At 37.0% G+C, this 24,560-nt stretch overlaps 1 protein-coding gene across 4 annotated transcripts in view; it reads right to left on the bottom strand.

Moving 5' to 3' along the window:
• Positions 1-5,255: 5,255 nt before the first annotated feature.
• Positions 5,256-24,560, bottom strand: part of Pros1 (protein S) — a 70,962-nt gene continuing 51,657 nt past the window's right edge. Inside the window, exons 10-16 of one of the 4 annotated variants that reach the window (XR_009587012.1) lie at positions 22,166-22,355; positions 19,772-19,939; positions 18,193-18,361; positions 12,851-12,999; positions 11,184-11,409; positions 6,296-8,960; positions 5,256-5,392 (exon numbers count right to left, since the gene is read on the bottom strand). Coding sequence is in view for 1 of the 4 variants with exons in the window: in XM_021663676.2 (XP_021519351.1) it covers positions 8,803-8,960; positions 11,184-11,409; positions 12,851-12,999; positions 18,193-18,361; positions 19,772-19,939; positions 22,166-22,355 (1,060 nt within the window). In the remaining 3 variants the exon portion in view is untranslated. Of the gene's footprint in view, positions 8,961-11,183; positions 11,410-12,850; positions 13,000-18,192; positions 18,362-19,771; positions 19,940-22,165; positions 22,356-24,560 lie in introns of all 4 variants that reach the window. The other 3 variants (XR_009587013.1, XR_009587011.1, XM_021663676.2) reach the window with 3 other exon arrangements.

The following is a 24,560-nucleotide window of genomic DNA, read 5'->3' as shown; positions in this document are numbered from 1 at the left end:
GGGACTAGAGAAGCTTTCCAGATGAAGGGAAAGTAGCAGGGATTTTTGTTTGTTTGCTTGTTTGTTTCTAATATCGTGGGTTTGACTTATACAGTAAATTGAAAGAGAAAGTAGGTAGTGAGTAGATGTAAAGTGGTGCTTTAAGATCTACATTATATTTGTTAGGATTCTCCAGTGACCATAACCCATAGAAAATGACAGAGGAAGATTACAGATAGATAGATAGATAGATAGATAGATAGATAGATAGATAGATAGATAGATAGATAGATTAGATAGATAGATTCTAGGAATAATCCCGTGAGATTAGGGAAGCTAAGATATTCTACTACCGGTTCTCTAAGACCTGAAAAACCACTATTATAGCTTATATCAAGTCCAAAATCCTCCAAAACAAGGAAGTCAATGGGCTAACTATCGGCCTGAGGCCAAAGACCTTCGTACTTGAGGGTCACTAGTACAACTCCAGAATCCAAAGATCAGAGACCCAAAGTTCTGACATCTAAGGGTCAAAGAAGAGTGTCCCAGCTCTAGAAGAGGAAAAACAAAAACAAACAAACAAACAAAAAACTGCCCTTCTTTCTACTTTAAGTTCCATCCAGACCCTCATATGATTGCATGTTCACTGCTCATATTGGATGACAGCAGATGTTCCTTAGTCCACAGTCAGACTCAGCAATATTGTTCTCCAACTATCCATGTACCCCTTACTTCAGTCAAGCTGACAACTAAAAATAGCCATGACATGCTCTTAAGAACAAAAGTGAATAAAACTTGCCCAAATTAACAAACTGCACGTATTTTGAGCATCTTAATTCTACAATAGTTCACTTATATTTTATGTTTTATTATGCAATTAGAAGAGCTAGATTTTTTGAATTATTACTGAATAGTCCCCTGAGCCCAGCAATAGGGAGTCCCTAGAAAAAGTATGAAATATATACTGATTTCACACCTTTACTCGTTATAATTATGGGACAATTTTTTCTAAGGCTAATGGTCTCATATCTTGTAGTTCCTACTCAATTTAATTAAATGTAACTACCAATTAACTCCATTAAATCCACTTTCCTAAATCCAGAAGTGGTGTCCCACTCCATTAATACCAGCTGAGACAGATGACAGGAAACCATGTGTCAAAAATAAACCAACGGTAACTTTAACAACAGAAGCACAACACTTTCCTAAATATTGTGTATTAATTGCAGGTTGGTTTGTTCTTATGTAATAACTTAGTTATTTTATAGTCTTTGATCTGCCCATTACAAAAGGCCTTTAGTTTTTTTAATGAAGAGATTTTAAAGTTCCTAAAGAAGAAAGCATTACATAATATCTGCTTTTAATTCACTAGATCATGAAGCATAAATTTTATTTTAATAAATCTGAAAATGAAGCACAAATTGAATATAAAATTATATAAAATATATCAACACCTTAAAGTAATTCTTTCAGGAAGCAATAAAACCATTATAATGCTTTCAGAGCAAATGCATATAAATGAATTATAGTAGTTAATTTTCTTAGAGTTTCTACTGCTGTGAAGAGACACCATGACCGTGGCAACTCATCTAGAGGAAAACATTTAATTGGGACGGGCTTAGAGTTCAGAGGTTTAGTTCATTATCATTATGACAGGAAGCCTGGCAGCAGCAGGCGGACATGCTGCTGAGGAGGTAGGTGAGAGTTCTACATATGGATCGGCAGGCAGCAGGAAGAGAGAGAGAGACTTGGTTTTCAGCATCTGAAACCCCAACACCCACTCCCAATGACACACTTCATCCAACAAGGCTGAATCTACTGCAAAACAGGCTACAAGTCTTAATAGTGCCATTCCCTGGTGACTAACCATTCAAATCTGTGAGTCTTTGAGGGACATTTTTATTCAAACTACCATACCTAGGTTCCTTATCTTTCTTGTAACATAATTTATAACCAGGTCAGCATGTGTTTCTTTTGTTATATTATGTATTATAAATGCTAGGTAAGGGTCTGCAGAGTCGGATCAACAGTTAAGAGGTCTTGTTGCTCTTACAGAGGACCTAGGTCTGATTCCCAAAACCCGTAGGGTAGCTGCCAACCTTTCGTAACTCCAGTCCCCAGGATCCAGTGCCCTCTTCTGACCTCAGGAAGCAGGCGTGCACATGGTACACATACACATATGCAGACAAAACTCTCACACACATAAAATAAGAAAAATGTAAAGCTAGTTAAATGCAGCATTTTATAATCCCTCCTTTGTACCTATAGTCTGTGTGTGTGTGTGTTTAATCCTATTTTAGAGTTTTATTAATTCACTTTGGAGATCACAATTTCTCAAGCTAATATACATGTTAACACAAGACTTAAAGTACAACCACTACATAAGACCTATGCAGCTACCTCAACTGTTTAAATGTCTATCAAGTTTTGTTATTTTATGAAGAATGACTTTCCAAGACTCTACTGCAAGAAAGCTGTTATCTACTGAATGCTTGTTGAGATAAGCCTAGCCCCTAGTACCTCAGAATAAGACAGACCACATTTGATGATAAAGTCTTTATAACTATTATCAAGTTAAAATGAGATTACTAGAACTGGGCTTAGTTCTATATGACTAGTGTCTTTATAAGAACAGAGGAAACATGGAGGCACCTAGGACAGGCAAGATGCTCTGAATACAGGAAAAACCCAGGTAATTACAAGTCTCTCCATGGAAGAAAGACAAAAAAGAATATTCTTCATGGTGCCCAGAAGAATGAACCCCGACTTGGATTATTAGTTTGGATTTTGAACTTCAGAAATCCAAGATAATAAATTTTGTTGCTTAAGTCATCTCTGTTATGGTTATACGTATTACACACAAAACAGAGCTTCTCTAATTCATCCAGACGCATACCTGTGCACTCATTCCCTTATCTCTTCTTTCATAGTCATTGCTTCTTTCTCTTCCCTTGACTTGATATTAAAAGGGTTTGTGTCTATTCTTCAAACTAGTATAAGCTGAACAGAGATAGAGGCAAGAAAACATAATCTGGATTCCTAAAACTTACAATAGAAGCACTAGAAAGTACTGTAAATAGAATACTTTAATTAGAGGAATACATGGGTAACAGCATTGTAAATTCCTTATGTACATTAAATTAGAAAAAATGCTCTTAGTGGACACTGACAAAATTTATGATAAAATTTTGAAAGTGATACATATTTTTTAATACATAGAAACATAAAAATTAGTGAGACATTTAAAACTAAAGAATTAAGTTTTGGTTTTAGAAACCAATAATAAATTTTACCTAATGGTGAATGACGAAAACAAATCCTATAAAACTCAAAAATAGCACTAGGATTATTATAATATTCTAGACACCCTGGCCATTATAATAAGTAAAATAAATGAAGTACAGGTACCAGAAAATAATTCAGACTATCTTAATAATAATGTGTTACTTGATCACCAAAGAAATCTACTGAATTATACTCCAATTAAATGGAACATACTGCAAGGTGGCAAATTATAACATAAATAACAGATAATACTGGACATTTATGAGACCAAGAAAATCTCTATAGCTTCAACAAGAAATGGAAAACATATGATAGAAAAATTTACCAAAAATAAGAAAACATTTGTTTTGAAACAAAAAAAAAAATTTGCTGCATCTCACTAGTTATTTAGACTATAATAAAAGGCTGAGATGTGCTTAGCAATGGAGTCCTTGCCTACCATGTGTGACACCCAAGATTCAATCCTCAGTTCTAAAACAAAACTTTCTTCTGTCTCAAAATAATCACTCGGCAACTGAGGATTTTGACACATGGATCGAATGTGACTTAGTTCAGAACATACCACTTACTGAATATTCTGCATCCGTTTCTTGACTATTCTAATCTACTTACTAAGTAGGAAGATGCCTTTGGTAAACAGCACGGCATGAAGAGGAGAAGGTGACCATACATAGCCTGGGAGATACATCTCAGCGATACCAACTGGCTCTGTTCATGAGATTCCTATTTAAAACACATACCCATGGAATTTCCTTCTTCCTTCCTTTCCTCTTTCCTTCCTTTGTCCTTTTCGGAGTCCTTCCTCTTATGTTTGCTTATTTTTGGAACAGGGTCTCACTTCTTGGCCAAGGCTGCCCTTGAACTTGTGATCCTCTTGCCTCTGAATCCCGCCTGAGTCTAGATCGATGTGCCAACACACCCTGGTCAACTGGACAGACCCTAGAGTCACATGAGTAACACAATTGATGAACTGTCTCCATCAGATTGGCCTGTGGTCCTCTCTGGAGGACATTGTCTTGTTTGCTAATTCATGCAGGTGGGTCAAACCTACTCTAGGCATTACCTTTTGCTGCACAAGTAGTCCTAGACTATAAAAGGAAGCTACCTAAGCAAGTAGCATTTCTCCATGGTTCCTGCCTCCAGCTTCCTATTTTGAGTTCCTGCCTTCAATACCATCAGTGATAGATTGTGACCAAGATATTTTAAGCCAAATAATACTTTCCTCCTCTATGTTGCTTTTGGTCATGATGTTTTACTACAGCAATAGAATAAAAATAAGGTAAATAGCAACACTAAACATTAATTTTTGATATGTCAGATAAATAGCTTTTAGACATTAAGAGAAAGTTATTTAAATTATATATTATTATATATTACATATTAATTGTGTCCCTCAAGGTCATGTGTTGAAGGCTTATTCCCCAGTCTGGGATGCTATTACTAGCTGGTTGAACCTGTAGAAAGTGTGACATGGTAGAAGGATGCTATGCCATTGACTAGAGCCCTTGGAGAAGATAGGTACCTCACAAGCCCACCCTCTTCCTCTTCACAGCTTTCCTAAAGTACACAACTTGGCTGAATCACAGCAAACCCAACAGCTAAAGTCCAAAGACCATGAACTGGAGCCAAACTAAATGTTACTTCTTTCTATGTTGTTTATCACATGTATTTTGTGAGATGAAAACTGACTAACACATCTATAAGAACATAAGAACCACAAAAGACACTTTTCCCATTTGAGTTGAATCCCTAACGTTTCTTTCATCTCCAAAACTAGCTATCTGCATATTTGTGTTTTGCTCACTATCACAATGCCGGTGCCAAAGCAAGATAGTATGTCACATTGTGTGTACCCCACAAATAGACGTTGAATACATGAGTTTGTTATTGTCTTCCATGCTTATTGCACCTAGAACATGCTCATTTGTGTTGGGGGAAAGAAAACACCTGGAGATGTGTGGCAAGCATGAAAGAAACAAGAGATTTGAGGCTAGTGGTTCAGCTGACTTTTATTAGTACCTATCTTAGGCTTTTCAGCCAGAGGGAGAAGTTAATTAGCAGCCTTCACACAAGTCTTCACCCAATGATATTTAGTTGAATGGCTTCCTATCTTCTCTTACAGAGAAACCTGGAATGAAAAAGAAATCAGAGACAGGTTTGGTGACAGTTTCTGTGACTACTAGCTGATATTTGGCCATCAGTTCCACCTCCAAGCCATTAAAACATCATCTCTCCAGATTTCATTCTCACCGTGGATAAATTATCAGGGTATCATCCTGCCTACTCTTCCCTTCTCTCTTACCCCATTGTCTATTTCTGCACATTTTTTTTCTTTTTACTTTTTGTAGCAAGCACAGAGGTCCTTGTGCTATGAGCACAAGGAATAAACACCAGGGAAACACCAGGAATGTTAAACATACTTCAAAGGAAGAGATGTATAACCTGTTTTCTCCCCGGAAGGCTGGGGATGGATGCACTTAATAGCCTGGTAACCTCCATGCTATCAGTCTGGCCAAGCCACAACAGGCTCCCCCTGACCCTTTTGTACCTTAGTCATCCCTTCCAGACTCTTATTTTGGGCGTTGTTTTCCAGTCAATCTATAGAATCCATCTTTATGGGAGATGTCTCATGTACTTTACATAATGGGAGCATCAGAGGAGACAGTTGGAGAGATAGGACTTGACTACAGGGCAATTTAATAGAACTCTATGTGTGTCCCTCTCATTCAGCCAGCATTTCACTAAAGTTCCATTTCTCCCTCCTCATAATCTCCTGCAGTGGCCTATTTCTCTGCTACTGACCTTACCAAACTCAGACTCATATTTGAATTACTTGTGCATGAGTCAGCAGCTCTAGACTAAATACATCGCAGCATGAGTAAGATATTTTCTCTACTGTTTTTCTAGACATTATCTAGCTCAAAGTTCAATTTACATAAGCAAAATAATGTTGAAATCTGCATATTTCAATTAAGTATTATCACATATCTTGCTTATACTAACATATATCAAAGCCTCCCAAGACACTGACCCAGATAAATTCACCTTACTCTTGTACTCTGAAAATATAAACACAAAGTAGGCAGACACTGGTACTTCTATAGAAGATCCAATTTCAAAGACAATGCCTCTGGAAGTTTGAACGTTGCTAAAGCAGGTTACCTATGCCAAAGATCATCAAAGCTATCCTGTTAATGAGTAAAGGACTGATGTGGAAGCACTGAACCGAAGGTTCATTGTATTGATTTCCTAGAACATCCTAAAAAGAAAGAAAAAGGAAAACAATCTGAAATGAATGACTGGAAACCTGGGAGCTATTTATCAAGCAATGAAATTATTTCCTATCCAGTTGAATTTAGTTCTTCAAGCCCTTTGCCTCCACCAATTCCTTAAAAACAGGCATTTCTATTTCACAGCAAATACCAAAATTCATGATCAAATCAAGTATTCTAACCGAAATTTTAGACCCCTCCTCTCTAAGTGTGACTGAGTGTATCTAAAAATATATGAAATTTGCAACTATTTTTGTTCTCCATTATACCTCACTGTATGTAGAAAGGTTTTTCCTTCTGATACAAAGTTTGGAATTGATCTCTATGGCTGTCTTTCTATGTAGTATGATTAAATGAGAATTAAACAATCTCCAAAATGAAAATGAAAATTCACTTTATTTTTCTCTTTTCTTTTTCTCCTATTTCTCTGTTTCTTGTGCCCTTCCTTTATTAATATATTTTAGTTAATTAGGCATAATTCTGTGTTATATATATGTAATGTATTTTGATCACATTCACCCCTCTCTTCCTTTGTGTTTCGTGAACATATATGTGTATGGTGGGGGGTGTCAAACAGATGTGAAGACACTGAGTATCTATCTCAATTGCTCTCCAGCTTTAATTTTGAGATAATATTTCTTACTGCACCTTGAGCTAGTTTCTGCTGTATTGGCTGCCAGTGAGGCCCTAGAATCTACCTATTTCTGCTTTTCTTCATCAATGCCATGGTTAAAGGACAAGCAGCCACACCTTGTATTTTAGGAATGCTCTGGATCACGACTGTCCATCAAGGACTTTATCACCTAAACACCTACTCCTGACATCCTTCTCTATTTATACCAGCATAGTCGGTAGTCACTTGCTATTATTCATCACCTATTGTACATAGCAGGAGAAAAATTACATCCCATAAGTGATCTACACCATGTCTAGCCGGCTTGAGACACTCAGTATGTGTTATTCTTGCTCTTCTTCCCCTTGTGAGCAACACTGTACAACCAATATAAGCATTCACCAAATATTTCAGACATCCAGACTTTCAGCTGGAGTTCTGCACTATAGCACAGGAAGACTTAGACATACATTATGTAATTTTGTGCTACAAACTGTTCAAATAAAGAAATTATTTATATATTTTAAAAATACATGTCATTTTATTATGTTTCATGTGATGTAAAACATCTACAGTAAAATAAAACTCAATTTCTCAGGTGACAACAAAATGTTTGATACACACCTAAAATAATCAATTTAGGAAGAACAACAAACAGCCTGGACATGCAATGCACTACCAGCAAATGCTTGACAGTCTTATGTCTGTACTTCTTTCGTTACAAAGACAGAACAACAGTTTCCAGCATCCCTCTTATCATTATCCTTTTCTTAAAAGTCTACTCTACATTTCATCATTTTTTAACTTCAATAATCACATTCAAGCCACCTACAGTAATTAAAACCCAAAGTGAAGAAAAGCTATGAATCCCTCCCTCTCCCCATGCATTTACTCTCCTTTCCCCTCCTAAGGACTGCTCCTTCAGACCTAGTGTGGCCTCTACAGCCTAGTTTGAGGAACGTGTCCACCCAGTGTTCACACCCTTTACAGCATAACCTGACGTCTCAGACAGAAACCAATGCCTTCGAGGCAACACTCCTTGTGCTGCTCTTGTGAAAATCTTCCCTTGTTCTCTAATTCAGTGAAGGTGTAGGCAAGTGTAAAGCCAGGCTAAAAAAAAATAAAATTAAATTAAAATAAAAAATGAAGCTTGAGCTAGGGACTCCCCACTCCAAGGAATTACTTTGGAATAAAGCTTTGGGACTTTCTATTCCATTCGCAGACAGTGTGCTATCTGTCAGCTCTGCTGCTTCCCTGGGCAGAAAACAACAGCAAAGGCACTATCTGCAACTGTTAACATTCAGTCACATGACCTTTTGTTTGGGTTTAACTGAGGCATCTTCTGAGAAGAATAGATATATTTAAATACTAGTCCAATGGTGCTGAGTTTTACTTTTAAAATAATAAAAAAAACTAAAACAGGATCATTTTTAGCAAATAAGTTGAAATTTAAATTTTTCGTGTGTTTCATTATTTAATTTCTAGACAGCAATAGGAGCAAGACTTTTTTTTTTTATAAAACGTGATGTATATAACAAATATCTGAAGGACAAAGTACCACATGATATTTAAACATTGCACATCTCAGGTAACACCTGCCAGCTGGTGATAAAAACATGAGCATAATCACACCAAGAGAAGAGAAAACCGCTGTTATAAGTTCTGGATTTTCCTAACTGCCGGACACGAGTGAGCGCTAATGTCGTTATGTTTAGAAATGGCTTCATCCAGATCCAGTGGCACACCGTTGATGGTCACTTCCATGCAGCCACTGTAGAAGGCATTCACTGGTGTGGCACTGAAGGAAATGTCTGGGAAAACAATGTCTGGCCATTAGTCCAATATTCAGCATATCATTGGTTTACAGCTAGAAAAATTACTCAAGACTTCACAATTCCAAACAAATTCTAATCCTTCGAGAAAAATTACCAATGTGATTCTATTCAGCAGATGCATGCGACTCTGGGCATAGAGCTCAGCAGTTCACGAGCACTTCTCATTTCATAACCACAGTCATTTCAACCAAATTAGGGGAAAATGGTCACACTTGAAGGGGAGAGGAAAGCATATGTTCATGACATTCCATATTTACTGTAAAATAGTGAATGTTGGTTTCTCTTTAACGATAAACAACATTACAGTGTACCTAGGTCACCTCTTCAACTCTAAATTGTGGTGGTGTCTTCGAAATCCTTTTTAAATGTCACGGCAAATATGGCTTTTTTCTACTTTCTGGAACAAAAACAGCTTTTTATATTTCCCAAGAAATAGCTTCTGGCTGAGCATAAAAGCAAGTCATAATAAGAGACTGACTTTCATGTGATAATATTGTCCTACAAAATCTGTTTTGAATTGTTCCCCAGTGAGTCATTTGAGGTCCTTAGTGCCTTTGGGCTTTGCTGCATTTTCACTCTCATTTACCAAGTGTCGACCTAGATGTTCTTGTACCATCCATGGTTTGCTAAGAACCCTAGTCTAAAACACCTTTTTCTCTTTTGGCATTTCTTCCTGAAGGATTTGAATTCACAGTGGACATTCTCTTGTTCTTCCTTCTCAGAGCAGATTATGCCAAAAATAGATACTTCAAAATTTCTGCCTTTCCAACACATTGATAAAATCCATATCTATCAGCCAAATTCATATTTTAGGAATCCTCTTCAAGTTTCGCTGACGTCACTGATTATGCATTATTTTAACCACAATACCATCACTGGTTATGATAGTAACTTATCCCCAGAGTACATAAAATAACTAGATGTTAATTATAAGCAAAAATTAATTAAAAAAATCTTCACAGTCCAGCGCAGCAGCATATACCTTTAATCCCAGCACTCGGGGAGGCAGAGGCAGGCAGATCTCTGAGTTCAATGCTAGCCTGGTCTACAAAGTGAGTCAAAGAGTACCATGCACTGGTCAATGTACTGTGGTCATTGATACTATTATTACTGTTTCAGACTATCCATAGCCTCTGAACTCAAGTGAACTATACCCACTTTTGCTTCTTCCACTCCCTATATTTATTCATCCAGAATTAAAATTTGAAACTGTAATGTTTATATACCACTACCTTGTAATGATACCCAGGTCTTCCACAACAAGCCCCTAAGTCAAGTCTGGAAGTCACCAATTTACTTATTTTACAGACCCGTCTTGGACTACCCCCTGTCTCAATATACCCTACTTCTATATTCTCCTGTGATGACACACGAACCATTCCACCTATGTGCACTGCAGGACCCACTTCTACCACCTAGTTAAATTTACTTAATCCTGTAAATACCAAATTTATACATATATATGTACTAGACATATATAAATATATATTCTCTTATTCAGAGAGATTGTTCCTGGCCCTCACAACCAAGTCAAGTCCCTATTTTCACGCTCTAAACTTGATTTGTAATGTTTCTTCATAGAGTTCATCACAATTTTAATTACTTTGATATCTCCATATTGTTAACTTGTTTAATGTCTGTCTCCCGAACTAAACTTTAGAAGCCTCAGTGGCAGAGACTTCCTGTTTATCTGGGTACATATTCATAATTGATGAATTAAATGTAGAGTAAACATATATTGGATAAGTGATAAATAGAGTGAATAAGTGGTAAGCTTACGATATTATCATGAGAATAAATTAAATGACATATTCTTTGCGATATAGATCAACCAAATGTATCAAAAATCAATTAGTCTCACTAGAAAGAAAATGCTGGTATAAGCCTCCCAAACAAGTGTGAAGGATACTGAAAGTTTTGTCTTCCCTTTCAATGCCATATTACTAAAATTCTGTGTTTAAGATATTATCTACTTAAGCAGGCATGATAGTGCACAGCTTTAATCCTAGCACTAAGGAGGCAGAGGTAAGTGGATCTTTGAGTTCAAGGCCAGCCTGGTCTACATTGTGAGTTCTAGGACAGCATGACATATATATATATATATATATAAATGTCTCAAAAAAATAAATTTAAGAAAAGAAAAACAAGATATTTGACTCAAAGCCCATTTTCAGAACGGAAGATAAAGTAGACAAATACCTGGAATACCCCCTAGGTAAGTGGCCACGGGTCCTTGCATTGCTTTGTCCAAGACTGCCAGTTGCCTTTGAAGATCGTTAGAATAAACGACATCTCTTCTAAGTGATGTCCACAGTTCCAGTCCTTTTCTGTTAACATTACATTTTAGTTGGGATTGCTGTTCAGAGCACAGAGTTAGGGCCTCTATTCGAGCCGCCACTGAATTTTCAACAAATACCAGAATATCCTAAAGAGTAGAACAAAGACTTCATATGAACAAGCAGTGAGAGTAAAGCCACTTAGAAATAGCTTTGCTCCTTTGAAATTCAAAAACTAAATTTCAACAAGGAGAAAAAAATGGAGCCTCTACATGTAAATGTAAAGTTGTTCGTTTAATTTTAACAATTAATTTTCAAGCATACATTAGATTTACAAGACCCCAGTATAATTAAGATGTAAATGTATACTGTCTTCTGAATATTCAGTTAAACTGACTGAGTTGTATCACTAAATAAAGAAAAACTAACAAGACATGCCTAAGTAATACTTATGTTTACAAGGCTCCCTGATTTCAAAAGTTGCACAAGAAATAGAAAGAGTGAACTCTGTGTTGAGGAAAAATTCCAGTCCTTTAATATGCAAGAAAGTAGGAAAGCTTGCCTGCACCATCTAAGTAATCATATAGACCAAGGACAATGGGGGTAAAGAGGCCTAAGAAAGAGGCCAGGCTTTGTGAGCAATCCTTACAGTAGGTAGCAGAAGAGTCTCAAGAAAAGAAGTGTTTTATTTTGCTAGAATTTTCAAATTTTCAATTTGTTGGGGGTGACCTCTGCTGTTAACTTACAGATGGCAAAGAGGAAATAGAAAATGGAACCAAAATAGAGACAGATGCTATGATGCTTCCCAGATACTAAATGTAGTCTCAAATTGCCTCTTCGGTTAAGATATTTATGGTTCTGGAATTTGTGGCCAGCCTGGTCTACATGTGAGTTCCAGGCCAGCCAGGGATCACAGGAAGACGGGGGTGGGTAGGGTAGCAGTTGTTACTCACCAGAAACTCATTTCAAATTACACTCTAATTTGCAAAATGAATCCCACCTTTCTGTTGATTACAGTGCAAACAAAAGAAATCCAACCTTGGCATAAACATAAGCTGTTTCCAAAAACTTGCTGCAATGCACCGTGCAGGACACAAGAAGGGAGCTGTTAGTTATTAACATTACTAGAAACTGGAAAAGCATAGATCTCCTGATAAAGGTTGTATTTCTCTGTACCTAAGACTTTTCCATTCTTCCTATTTCCAAATTGGAGTTAGTAAAGAGAAATCAAGTGGGATAGTTTCCATTTTCTCTTCTTTTTCTGATTTGATTGTGGGGTAAAAGATTTAACAAGTGCAAGGGAGAACACACAATTCCAGCTGTATACTAAACAGCTGAGAATGGAATGTTATCACACCCTTATTCTGTGTGCAGATAGATTCCCGGAAAGCTTCGCAGATCCTTAACATGAGTGGATTTCTATGCATGTTGTGATATCACCAAGTAGCCTGTGTGACCATACTTCCAGATGCAAAGGTTTCCTAGCATCCCAATATTTTCTCCTTCTAAACCTTGGAAATTGGCCAACAAGTCAGGAAAAAAAAGACAAGCAAAAGAGAGCTTCATCTAGGTTGGAATAAGGTTCGTTACCTGAGAATTTCCAGAGCCAGAGTCCACCAAGGACAAGGCAAAGGGCACTGTGTCCCCAGAAACCAAAGCAAGCATAACTCCAGTGCCAGTGGATGGGCGAATATTCAAGGTCGCATTTATTTGCCAACCTTCCACATTGGTTTCATTATCTATTTAAAATGATAGGCAAAGTGGGACAGAAAATAATTATGGTGATTAAAATAGAGAAAATAGTAACTATCAATTATTATAATCTGATTAATATTCAAAGAAGGTACTTTCTGAAGCACTAAAGACTTTAATGCTTTTTCTCAATGACATACATTACCTAAGCAAAACAAAACAGGGTTGTTTTATTTTTATTTTTTTAATGCAAGCGGAGTCCTCACTTTTCCATTCTTCCAAGAGGAAGATTCTGTATTGTGATATTAAGGAGTACTCCAAATGTACCCTGCTTTCTCTTTGACAACTCTTTCATCTCATGCAAATTCACAAAGTTCAGACCTCAGCGTGGCCAGACTTTATAGTACACATTTAGAAGGAAGCTTTCGCAGGTTTACTGTATTCTTTCTGAGAAAAAAAAAATACAAGAACAGAAGCCATCCACTCCCCACCATTACTCATTCCACAGCAATGGAAGGGAAAAATATGTTCTATGTACAGGGAGAGGTAGACAGTCTGGTAACAAAGAAAAGCTGTGAAGTCCACGGTTAATTTTCAAACTATGTTGGGGATTCTTGCTCTGTGATAGTCTTGTTTTAATACGTTAGTCTCAATTAAATTACTAGGCTACTTATCTACCTGCCTAGTGGAGTATAAGCAATAGCACATATGTGTCCCTATCAACACTTTGTTTTTCATAGCAGACAATAAACACTCACTGAATTTATGTTTTCAAAGTACAGTCATGCACCACATAATTATAGTCTGGTCAATGATAGAGACACCTATGATAATGTTCTCCTAAGATTATGGCTCCTAGTGAAGTTATTATAGTTGGCTTGCTTTACATTAGTCTGTTCTGTGACGTCCACCAAATAATGAAATTGCCCAGTGACACTGTGATAGTTAGCTTTAATCATCTTCTTGTCATAACCTAGAATTAACTGGGAGAAAATTCTTTATGAGGGACTGTATACATTGGATTGGTCTGTGGAGGACTGTCTTAGTTAAAAAGTTATTGACATAGGAAGACCCAACCCCCTGCAGGTGGCAGAACTCACTAGGCAGGTGGTCCTAAGCTGTAAAAGAGTGAACATTTTGAGCTGAGCATAAGCAAACAAGCAAGGGAGTATGAATCGTTCATTTCTCTCTGCTCTTGGATATGGATGTGACTAGTTGTTTCAAGTTCCTGTCACTGTGACTGAAATGAACCCCTTTCTCCTCTAAGTTGCTACACAGTTTTCAGAACATAGTCACTCACAAATAACTGTCTTAATTAAATTCAAGTACTTTAAAAAATTCATTTATAATATAAATGAAGACTTTCTCATTTATTGTCGCATATTCTGTCTTTGAAAGGTAAAAGCAAATGAAGAAATGTTTTTCTTTTGGCTAAATGTTCTGTTTAACTACATATAATGAGACTACACTTCTCATTATAACTCTTACTCAGAAAGAATATATAGAATTATTTTGAAATGAAAAAAGATTGAATTCATGAATGTTAAAATGTGTGGAGGTTAAACATTAAACATTAGTTTTGAAGTAAGCTGTTTTAAATTATCCACAAAATAACTTAAAGTAATTTTTTAAGCTACAATGTAATGTACTTAGATTTCTTTTTCTGGAAAATTTTCTTTAACAAATCATGTTCTGGGAATGGGACTTTCAGGGAGCCTTGCTGCTTAACTTTTTCCTTGTAAAGCCAAACAAAGACATGAGCTGTGAGCCAGAGCCCACAGGCAGCCCCAGAGTTACAATTATGACAGCTAAAAACCCATCCTGGACATGCAGATGAGCCTGGAATGAAGCAGAGGAAGGGCCTACCTGTCCCTGGGGCATCCCGAAGCTCTATTTCAACTGGGCTTGGAATACAAGTTGTCTGACAATTACAATGAAAACTCAATCAAAATCATTACTAATGTTAAAAATAATTTGAGTTCTTATTAGCATGATTACTTCTGATGCTCATTTTCCTGAAATTAATGAAAATTAAAAGGTCAGAGGATGGGCCATTTGAACTCTAGTAGCTAGGGTCTGGTTGGAAGCAGCCGAGTTCTCTCGTATTGCCCTTCCTGCCTTGAAAAAAAGGTCTGTCACTCTAAGAGCCTGCCAGACTAACCTTATGCCAGCACCAGCTATTTAAAACACTGCATAGATACTGTGACATAATGACATAACGACTGAGGCTAATTGCTCAACTCTGGATGGTACAGCCTCTTGGCCAGGGCTGTTTTGCTATCACAGCCCTCACAGCACTCTACATGACCCTGTAATGATTTTCACTTAGACCAGACTAAGGGCACTGACCCTGGTAGCCTAGCAGAGGAACTTATAAGACGAGCACTGAAGAGCCAACACTGTGATTGGCGGAAAGGCTCCTACTGTGGCTATAGAAGCGGGCTGTTTGGCTCATCGTGCTACTTCCTCTGGTGTTGAAACAGCAGGGCTAACAAAAGGCTTCTCTGAAGTAGGCACTTCCACCAGTATGGGCTGAGCTGGTACATGTGAATCCAGAAGCAGCACAAACAACATCAAGGCAACGAGGAGGAGGTGGTTGAACTATAGTGGCAACAGAAACAACAGAAGAGTTGCCAACAGCAGGCTTAGCGGGAAAAGCAGCAAGGCAACCAGCTGCTTGACGGCTGAAGAAGAAGCAGCTGAAGAGTGAGAGAGTAACCAGGGCAGGATCAGGCAGTGGTAGAAGCAAAGAGGGTAGAGACTTGCGGGTGGAGGTTAGAAGGTGTATAGAGCCAGGGAAGAGGCCCTGCAGGCCATGGTTGCTGGAGGAGTTCTAAGAGCTGTAATACCTTTAAGGCCAGAGGGTCTCAGATACCCCAGAGCCAGGCACTACAACAGCAGCAGCTGTTAAGGGTTGTAGGATTTCAACTTCCTGGGCTGTGACTACAGAACTAAAGGTCCTAGTTGACAAAGTCTACAGATCAATCTTAACGCTAAACAGTGCTACCCGCTGCTGCTCTTGCTGCCTTCCCACTGCCACCATTACTACTGTCCAACACTAAAGGATGAAGAGCTGCCAAAACTCAGGACTTGAGGAGCTTTTCATTGCTCACCCCTGATTTCTATGCAGGCAGAGCAAAGATCTCAGCTAGCAGGTTGCTCACAGGATCCGCCTCCTGGGTACCTGCTTTATGTTAAGTAAAAGCTGACCAGTGGGCTGCCCACCACTGAGACTGAACAGCCCAGTCAGGTCCAGACATTCTATATACATTTAAGTTCCTATTTTGCACAAAAGGACCTGAATAGGAACTACAGGCAAGAATCTTTCCTACATCAATACACCTATTCCTTTGTTCCAGAAGCTGCTACCTGGCCCACTGATGGTCAGAACTGCATCCTCCATCCAGCTCGAGCAGATAGCCTGACAAAAAAAGCAGTGCATGTACCTCTTAGTGTCCAGACTCTGTGTCCTGTTTCTGGATCCACGAACCTGACTAAGTCATACAAGTAATTACTACTAATATAAGGAAAGGTATTCAACTTAAGTAGAAATTAGCAAAATAATATTTTTAAGACACAGAAAATTTAAATTTGATCTCTCAGATTGGAAATCTATTTTGAGCATGGACTTTCTGCATTTTTTAAGAGCTGCAATAACTAATCTTTAGAAGAGAGTGTAATGAATCCTGTATTAATTACATATCTGTAGGATCTTTGATGGAGAAAATCTAGTTCTAAGATTCTTTCATACACCCCTAATATCACAAAATGCAGGATGTATACTCAGAGTGGTCACAGCAGGTTATTTATGAAGGCACACACAGACTTAATTATGACCCCAATCTGAAAAGACTTTTTATTCTACTTGCAAAAATAAAAATAAAAAAACACAAACAAAAAAACCCTAAAATAATAAACTAGATGGTAACAAAGCAGAAACTTCAATTACATTATTTGCACACTTTCCAAAGCTATTAAAAATAATAGGTGAAGCTAGGTGGCATATTTTTTAAAGACTTATTTATTATATATACAGTGTTCTGCCTGTATGTACACCTGCACACCAGAACTCATTATAGATGGTTATTAGCCACCATATAGTTGCTGGGAATTGAACTCATGGCCTCTGGAAGAACAGCCACTGCTCTTAACCTCTGAGCCTTCTCTCCAGCCCAGGCGACATATTTTGAAAAGCAATTTATTTGGCTCACAGTTATAGAGGGTGAACACTAAATAGCATCATGGTGGCTCTTGTGAGGCCTGGGGTAGATGGCAGGACCAACACAGAGGGAAAGAGCTCAGGAAGAGAAATGAATCCAGGGAACAGGATTCTTCACAAAAGGCTTTATAAGCTTTATAATCCCACCCTCACGTAGTAATTCAACAAATGGCTCAAATCCCAACTAAACTGACCAGTATCCCTCCATATCCATGTCAATAAGGGCTCAGCCAAAGGAGCAGTGTGCTCTTTTCAGATATAAATACTCTTCATGTCAGACTCTACTATTGAATGTAAAATACCCACCCCTAAAGCAAAACATTGTAGGACACACAAAGACACATGAGAAAACAACACACAATAAAAACAACATTCTCAAGGTTACAGGACTACAGTTGCTGCAACTTAAAATTAGTATTATGAAGCCCAGGCAAAAGCCTTTAATCCTAGCACTGAACTGAGGCAGGCAGATCTCTGAGAGTTCAAGGCCCAGCCTAGACTTCAAAGTGAGTTTCAAAACAGTTCGGGCTGTTACACAGAGAAACCCTATCTCAAAGAACTGAATAAACAATCAAACAAACAATATGAGCATGTTGAAGGGTCAGGATGAGCTACACAACATGTTTGAATACACAGGCAATCTCAGCAGAGCCAAGAATTTTAACACGTATCACCAGAAATAACAGAATGAAATACAATGGCCTTCTATGCATTGATGAAAGAACTTGAACTGATTGCAAACACAGTGAACCTTAAAACTGGTCAATTGAATCTACCCCCAATGAACCAAGCAAGCTATAAGTCAGTAAACTTTAAATAACAATAAACATTAATAAGAACATTTGATGGTGCTTTTATTTTTCCTGAAATTTTCATAAGAAGTATTTAACTACACAAATAAGACAATGCCTATTAAAGCAGCCACTCACTTGGTGATGCTAACAGAATAAGTCTTTGCAGTGTGTCAAGGACTGCATTTGATGATTAGATAGAAAGGAGAAATGTAACAGGGATCACTTACTATAATTTATGCTGAACTGAGCAATTCCAGAACCAGGGTAGTAGGAGCCTTTCTCCACCGTGAGGAAGCAATGCTTATTCTGTTTCCCTTGAATAATTTCCTTTGCACCTAAAGCTCCTTGTTTCATCAAATTCCAGCCTCGTATACATCCGTCCAGACGAGGATTAATCTAATGCCACAAGATATAAGCCAAGGAGTACATTTTAAACTTACGTAGAAATGAATGATAAATAGCTTTAACTGATTCTCAGTGTAGGTTGCATTTGGATGGAAAACCCTTTCTTTGGCAGTTTATTAAAATACTTTTAATTGGATGAAAGTTTTCCTTTCTGAGAGATTATACTTATCAATAAAATGAGACTATACCATTGCAGACCTCTAGTGGTGTCCCTATGATATTCACCACTCAAGGTCCTATCTGCTTTTCCCACATCTCTGCATTTCTGAGGTGGCCCTGAGCTCTAAGCTGTTTCTTGTCATGTGTGTGTGTGTGTGTGTGTGTGTGTGTGTGAGTGTTTTCAATACAGGTTCATCAACCCATGCAGATTCTAATTCTCTTCAGGAAAAAGAAGAGTTGTACTCTTCAAGCTAAACCAAAGCATCCAACCAGATTCAGGAGCCATGGTCCCCACCTTATAAATGGATGATTCTTCTTGAATCATTTGCTTTATTATTAAAGTAGCATAATTCATCAATTTCAAAAGTTTGAAATGTTGATTTTGGAATGGTTTAGTTAATCCAATTTAATATCACATAGAAGTCTATTAAAAGTTAAAGCAACTGTGGATTAGTGAAGACAAAAAGAAAGAAAGGAAGAGAGAGATAAAAAGAAAGAAAGAAAGAGAGAGAAAAAGAAAGACAGAAAGAAAGAAAGAAAGAAAGAAAGAAAGAAAGAAAGAAAGAAAGAAAGAAAGAAAGACAAATAGGTAGATAGATATAAAGTAGTAAATATTTAAGTTAGGTCAACCAGATCACAGGGCCATAAATTCAAGTAAAGTTTTTTTTAAACTCTTCAAATATAGCTAATTTCTTGAATTCTATTCAATGGTTATTTGAGAAGCATTGTATTCAGAACATTGTATTCATCTGTTGTAATTAGCATTTCTTATATTTTGTTTAATCCACCATATGTGCTGCCCTTAACCTCCAAAGTTAAATCTTAAAATAAAGGCGAGAAAGATCTTTGGCTATATCTATATCATCTGTATCTATAGCTATAATCTATATGTGCGTCTGCATATATGTATGATTTTGGGAGTGAATGTATGCTACATTAAATGCACATTGGTAGCTGAGTCTGGAATAGTACAATGTGAACACTGAGTTGACAACTTGAGAATTTAGCAAACCCACTGCTTAAAAAACAATGAAGCAATTTAAATGGACACAAAATGGTCATTTTCTTATTTTCTTACTATAATTTCAATGGTCTAAAGTTCATTTCACATGTTCAATACAAATGGTCACACTTGGTGTGTTTCCTAAAATTACTTCTATCACGTGTCATGAAAACTTATCGTCAAACCCATGACAGAGAAGGGGATCCTCCCAAGATGAAAGGAGCAAGCAACATCATTACCGGTTTAATGAGCGCACTTTCCACTTTCCGAGGTAAACCTGCAAAGTATATTTTGGTGTCCAGAAACCCATCTGTAGGTTTAAAAAGGCTCCCGAGTTTGTTTATATTCATCACAGCTTCTTTAGCTATTTTAATGCTAACACTGTCATCTAATTCTTCCACAGACACCTACAATTAATAAGAAAAGGCAAGCATCACTTGCATGGCCATTTGAAATAGTAGAAAATACTAGATTGAAAAAAAATCATATTATTCTATTAAATAATTTTGTATAACAATCAATTTAATATAATTTTTAATTTGTCCAAACCCACTTGGAGAGCATGACTGTGACAGGTGTGATATAAACACATTTTTAAGGTGGGTTATAGATCTTAATTTCAAATTAAAAGGACCTCTTACTAAAAACAAACAAACAAAAAGCCACTAATATTCTTAAGTTTTAACATTCACTTATAATATAAACATATACTTTTAATCCCTTTATGCAATAAAGTAAACACTCTCAAAAAGAAACATGAGGCTCTGTCCATGAGGAAAATTTTTAGTACTCTTCATTTGCAACTGATGCATTATACATACAGAATCAATAAAATAAGTTTGTAATATGAATTACAAGAAAGCAGTAATGTCCAGCACTCTGTGTAGCATACACAAACTGTATTTTTTTTCAAAATTTAAATTAGCACTTAAAAACCAAGTGCTTGTTTTTAAAAACGATTAGAAGTGACAGTATGCATGAATAAAAATTCATCCTAGACAATCTGAAGACGGTTGCTGTAATTGTTTCACGTACGACTGCCGCACTCACAAAGCAAAGGCTTACTAATCAATAACAGAAAGCAAACAACAGCATGTAGACACAGTAAAACGTAAAACTCTTCTCATTCCCTTTGACCAGCATTGATTTCTTGGGAATTGCTGGTCACTTGAATCCTTTAGTTATCACAAATCTCTGTTACAAGCAACATTTGAGTTTTGAAGAGTATAAACCACTTCAATATTTCCAAGACTTAATTTTGCATTTCTGTGTTAAAAAGTTTGGCCATAATTCAAGACACATGCTTCTGATTCATGTACCTGCATGCGTGACCCCTGAGTTGAAATCTGCATTCATAAGCTAGATTCACTTATAACTCCAGTTGTATGCTGCTTATATCTGTGGATTCACATCACGGAAGTGAATACCAATTTAAAAACATGAACATAATTTTGAGCAAAGACTTACAATAAAAAAAGTCCCCAAAATGTGTCCACTTTAACCCGACCCCACCATGAGCACACCAACCAAAGCTACAGTCTTCTTTGTTCTGGGTTGCCGCAATGCTCTTGAGACCTCTGCACTACTCTCCTCTGGCTAGTTTCCAAAAAGCCATCAGATTTTGATCAGATCATTTAAAATGTAAATCACATCCTGTCACTTCTCAAAATGATCCAGGGACTTCCCACACAGCATAAAATCCAAGTCTTCACTATGGTCCCCAAAAACCCTCATCCAGGTGGCCATGTTATAGACCTCAGTTCTGACTTCATTTTTTTAAAAAAATGATTCCTCTCTCCCATTCCTATGCATCTACAATCATCTTTAGGCTATTTGTCAAACACATCCTCCCCATGAGACTTGGAACTTGCTGTTCACATTGCACAGAATCATGCTATAATCTCGCCCATATTTTTCATGACTTGTCTTAAGCCTCTGCCCAGATGGAATCTTGTCAGGTTCGACTCTTTGACTTCACATGCTCACTGACTATGTGCACAGTCAGTGTCACACTAATGCCTTGCCTCGCTTTCCTTTTTCTTCATCACATCAATAAGTACCTGATACAATTTATCTGCAGTTTGCCAAGGAGTGTTAGAATGTAAGCTTCATGTAAGCCATGACTGCTTCACTCATCACTATTATTATGCGAAAATGTTAAAGTAGTCTGGTACTAAATCTACTAAGTATATGCTATTTGTTTAAAATTGGCTACTTATCTATGTCCTTATATTTAAAACTGAATTGACTTTTTGATAGTTACTGCATGCATTTTTCTATGTAAAAAAAAAAAAAATCCTCATGACAAATAAGGGTGTTTTTATTTGATCAGGGGTGTCTTTATACTAACTGTGCCTGCTAATGATTCCTGACCTACAGGGGAGATGCAGTAGCCTCCCCTCCCCCAAAAGCAGCTACTAAAAGAGTAAAAATTTAAAAACAGAGAAGTTCAAATAAAGAAAGGAACAATTTCTCGATTGCTACCAGGACCGAGTGTGTAGACTGATTGTCACATAACATTGGTTGACCAACATTGGTCACATATTTTGGTTTGCTACCACTTGATAATCAGACTATAATTTTTCAAAAAGTACATCAAAGTAAGGAAATTAATTATGAAATCCTGTACATACCATATTCCATATACCATTGTTAATAAAATTGCCTCCAGTTGTGATTTGGGTTGAAAATTCATTCTTAAACTGCACTTCAATCTTTCCATCACGAAGAGCAATCAGGAGCCAATTTGAGTGATCAAGAGACTCTGCATACAGTATAATGCCCTCTGAATCAAACGTCCGGAAATCAAATTCAGCTGAAAATCTAAGGAAAAAGACACTATTCTTGTGAGAGATTTAGAAGGGTCAATGATCCCCCAACACACATGCACGCCTTGAACTGGCAAACAGTACTATACTAAAAGAGAGAGATTAAAAAAAACCATTTAACAGAGCAGAGTTAAGGTGTTCATACATTGTCTCTGATTCCATATATATTTCAAAACCAAGCTTTATGTTTTCTTGATTATTCATAGAGTCTTGTTCTCAATGTATCAATATTTTGGTAATTTTTTTTCACTTACGATATGTGTTTTGAAGACATCATTCAGATACTAGAATGTATACACTACAGGAGCCTTTTATACACTCTAAATATAAGAGTAAGGTGTGTGTGTATAAGAGAGAGCGGGAAAGAGAAAAATGAGAGAGGAGTGTGCATGCGTGCGCTCATTTACTGAATCCATCTGTAACTAGTAAAAGATGTTACAATGGCATACTTGTTTTATCTAGCAAAAGGCATGTGCTTCTATGATTTCACATATGACAGAAAAGGATCTCTGCAACACAGCTTTTAGGTGACTAAAAATATAAGTAGCCTTTTACGTAATCATTAAAAAGAAACAGCGTGGCTCTGCATTACCCTCAGATCAGGACTGTGAGCTTCAAGGGATAACCAAGAAAAAGTGACCATGAACAACTGCCGTTCTTCCCTGAGAAGTTCTGCCACAGTAGCCGCCCTGAGCACTGTACGTAACACACCAAGTTCGTGAGAGGCATGATCAGAGTAGTGTGTGTCTTTCTCCTTATAGAAAGCATGGCTCTCTATCACCAAAAGGAAGCTAGAGGGGCTACCATGAAGAAAATGGCTTCCAGGAAGGTCTGAGGCTCTTCCTCTCAGTGAATAAAAAGTTTCACAGAAAAGAGAGAGGGAATTAAAGGAGGGAAGAAGGGAAAATGAAAAGACAGAAAGGAAGAAAGAGAAAGAGAAAAGCTTTCCAGAGATTTCCAAACACTGTAATAGCACAAATCACGGTGGTAGAATGCATGAGAATTAAGCTTAGCAAACATAGTCTAGCTAGTTGTTGAGGGACTGTGTACTCACTATAATAATGTTTGCTGTTACCAAGAATCTGAACGTGTGTACTCTATAGCTATTACAGGGAAGAAAAATCTTATGGGTGTTGGGTGTTGATTGAGTGTCTGCCCTTACGATGTGTTAATGAGAATCATCATGAAGATCCCCAAGGCACCTGCCAATAAAAATGTTTTTAAAACAAAAACAAATAAGAAAAGGAAAAAATAGTTGTATAGCTATCTATTATGTAAACTAAGTAAAAAAAAATGAAAGACCAAGTAAAGAGTTAAAAGTCTCAGAACTTCTGATTGTTGTTAATAAGTCAACAAAATATTTACAGAGATCACCCTTTATTGCATGTTAGTAACAAAGGCAGTTTTTGTAGTGGGGATAGACATTCCTCAAAGGGAACAAGGAAAAAGAGGCAGAACAAATATTCTCATGTTTTGAATTTCTGAAAGGGATAAAATGTGAACTGTGCTGGATAGATAACACTGTGATAGAAATACAGTGACCTGTTCTTGTTTTTTATTTTATTTTATTTTACTTTTTTAAAATAAAAAACTAAAACTTCCTTTAGCATAAGGCCTTATGTCCTTTCTCACAATTATCTGAGCATTTGGCTGATGTAAAAAATGAACTATCTTGCCAAAAACTAAATCTGTGTTTGGTCACGATCTTCCAGAAGTTGATCCTATTATGGAGATAATTTCCTTTTCTTTGTAAAATAAAGCTAAATGGTATTTCAAAGAGTCATTTTTTTTTTGCATATGTTCTTTCTGGAATACATCATCACATCCTGACTCATTACATTGGGGATCAATTTATTCTGTTTCAAAAGTATTGCAGAGTTGAAACAAGGCAGAATTTGTCAACATTTGGCAGAGCTAACGGAAGCAGTTGGTTATGTAAAACAGAGGTGAAGAGATTTGCTTTAAACAAATCACTTTATAAATATTCATCAAGCTGTGCCTCTTCTACGTAATGTATGAGAGATATTACAGTTCTGAGAGTGTAAATTAAATAAATCAATGAAGAAGCTAAAAATACCGGGAAAGTTGTTTTGCTAATTCTGATCCATTGTTAGGTATCAAGTTAGATAGGCTGAGTTGTCATAAAGAAATAAATAATATGAAAGTAAATTCAGCTGTATTGTGTTTTCTCTTTCATCCT

The sequence above is a fragment of the Meriones unguiculatus genome, chromosome 17 (genome assembly GCF_030254825.1).
Source record: "Meriones unguiculatus strain TT.TT164.6M chromosome 17, Bangor_MerUng_6.1, whole genome shotgun sequence".
Classification (NCBI taxonomy): domain Eukaryota; kingdom Metazoa; phylum Chordata; class Mammalia; order Rodentia; family Muridae; genus Meriones; species Meriones unguiculatus.
The sequence above is the reverse complement of the archived record's forward strand: the minus strand, read 5'-3'. Positions and strand labels throughout refer to the sequence as shown.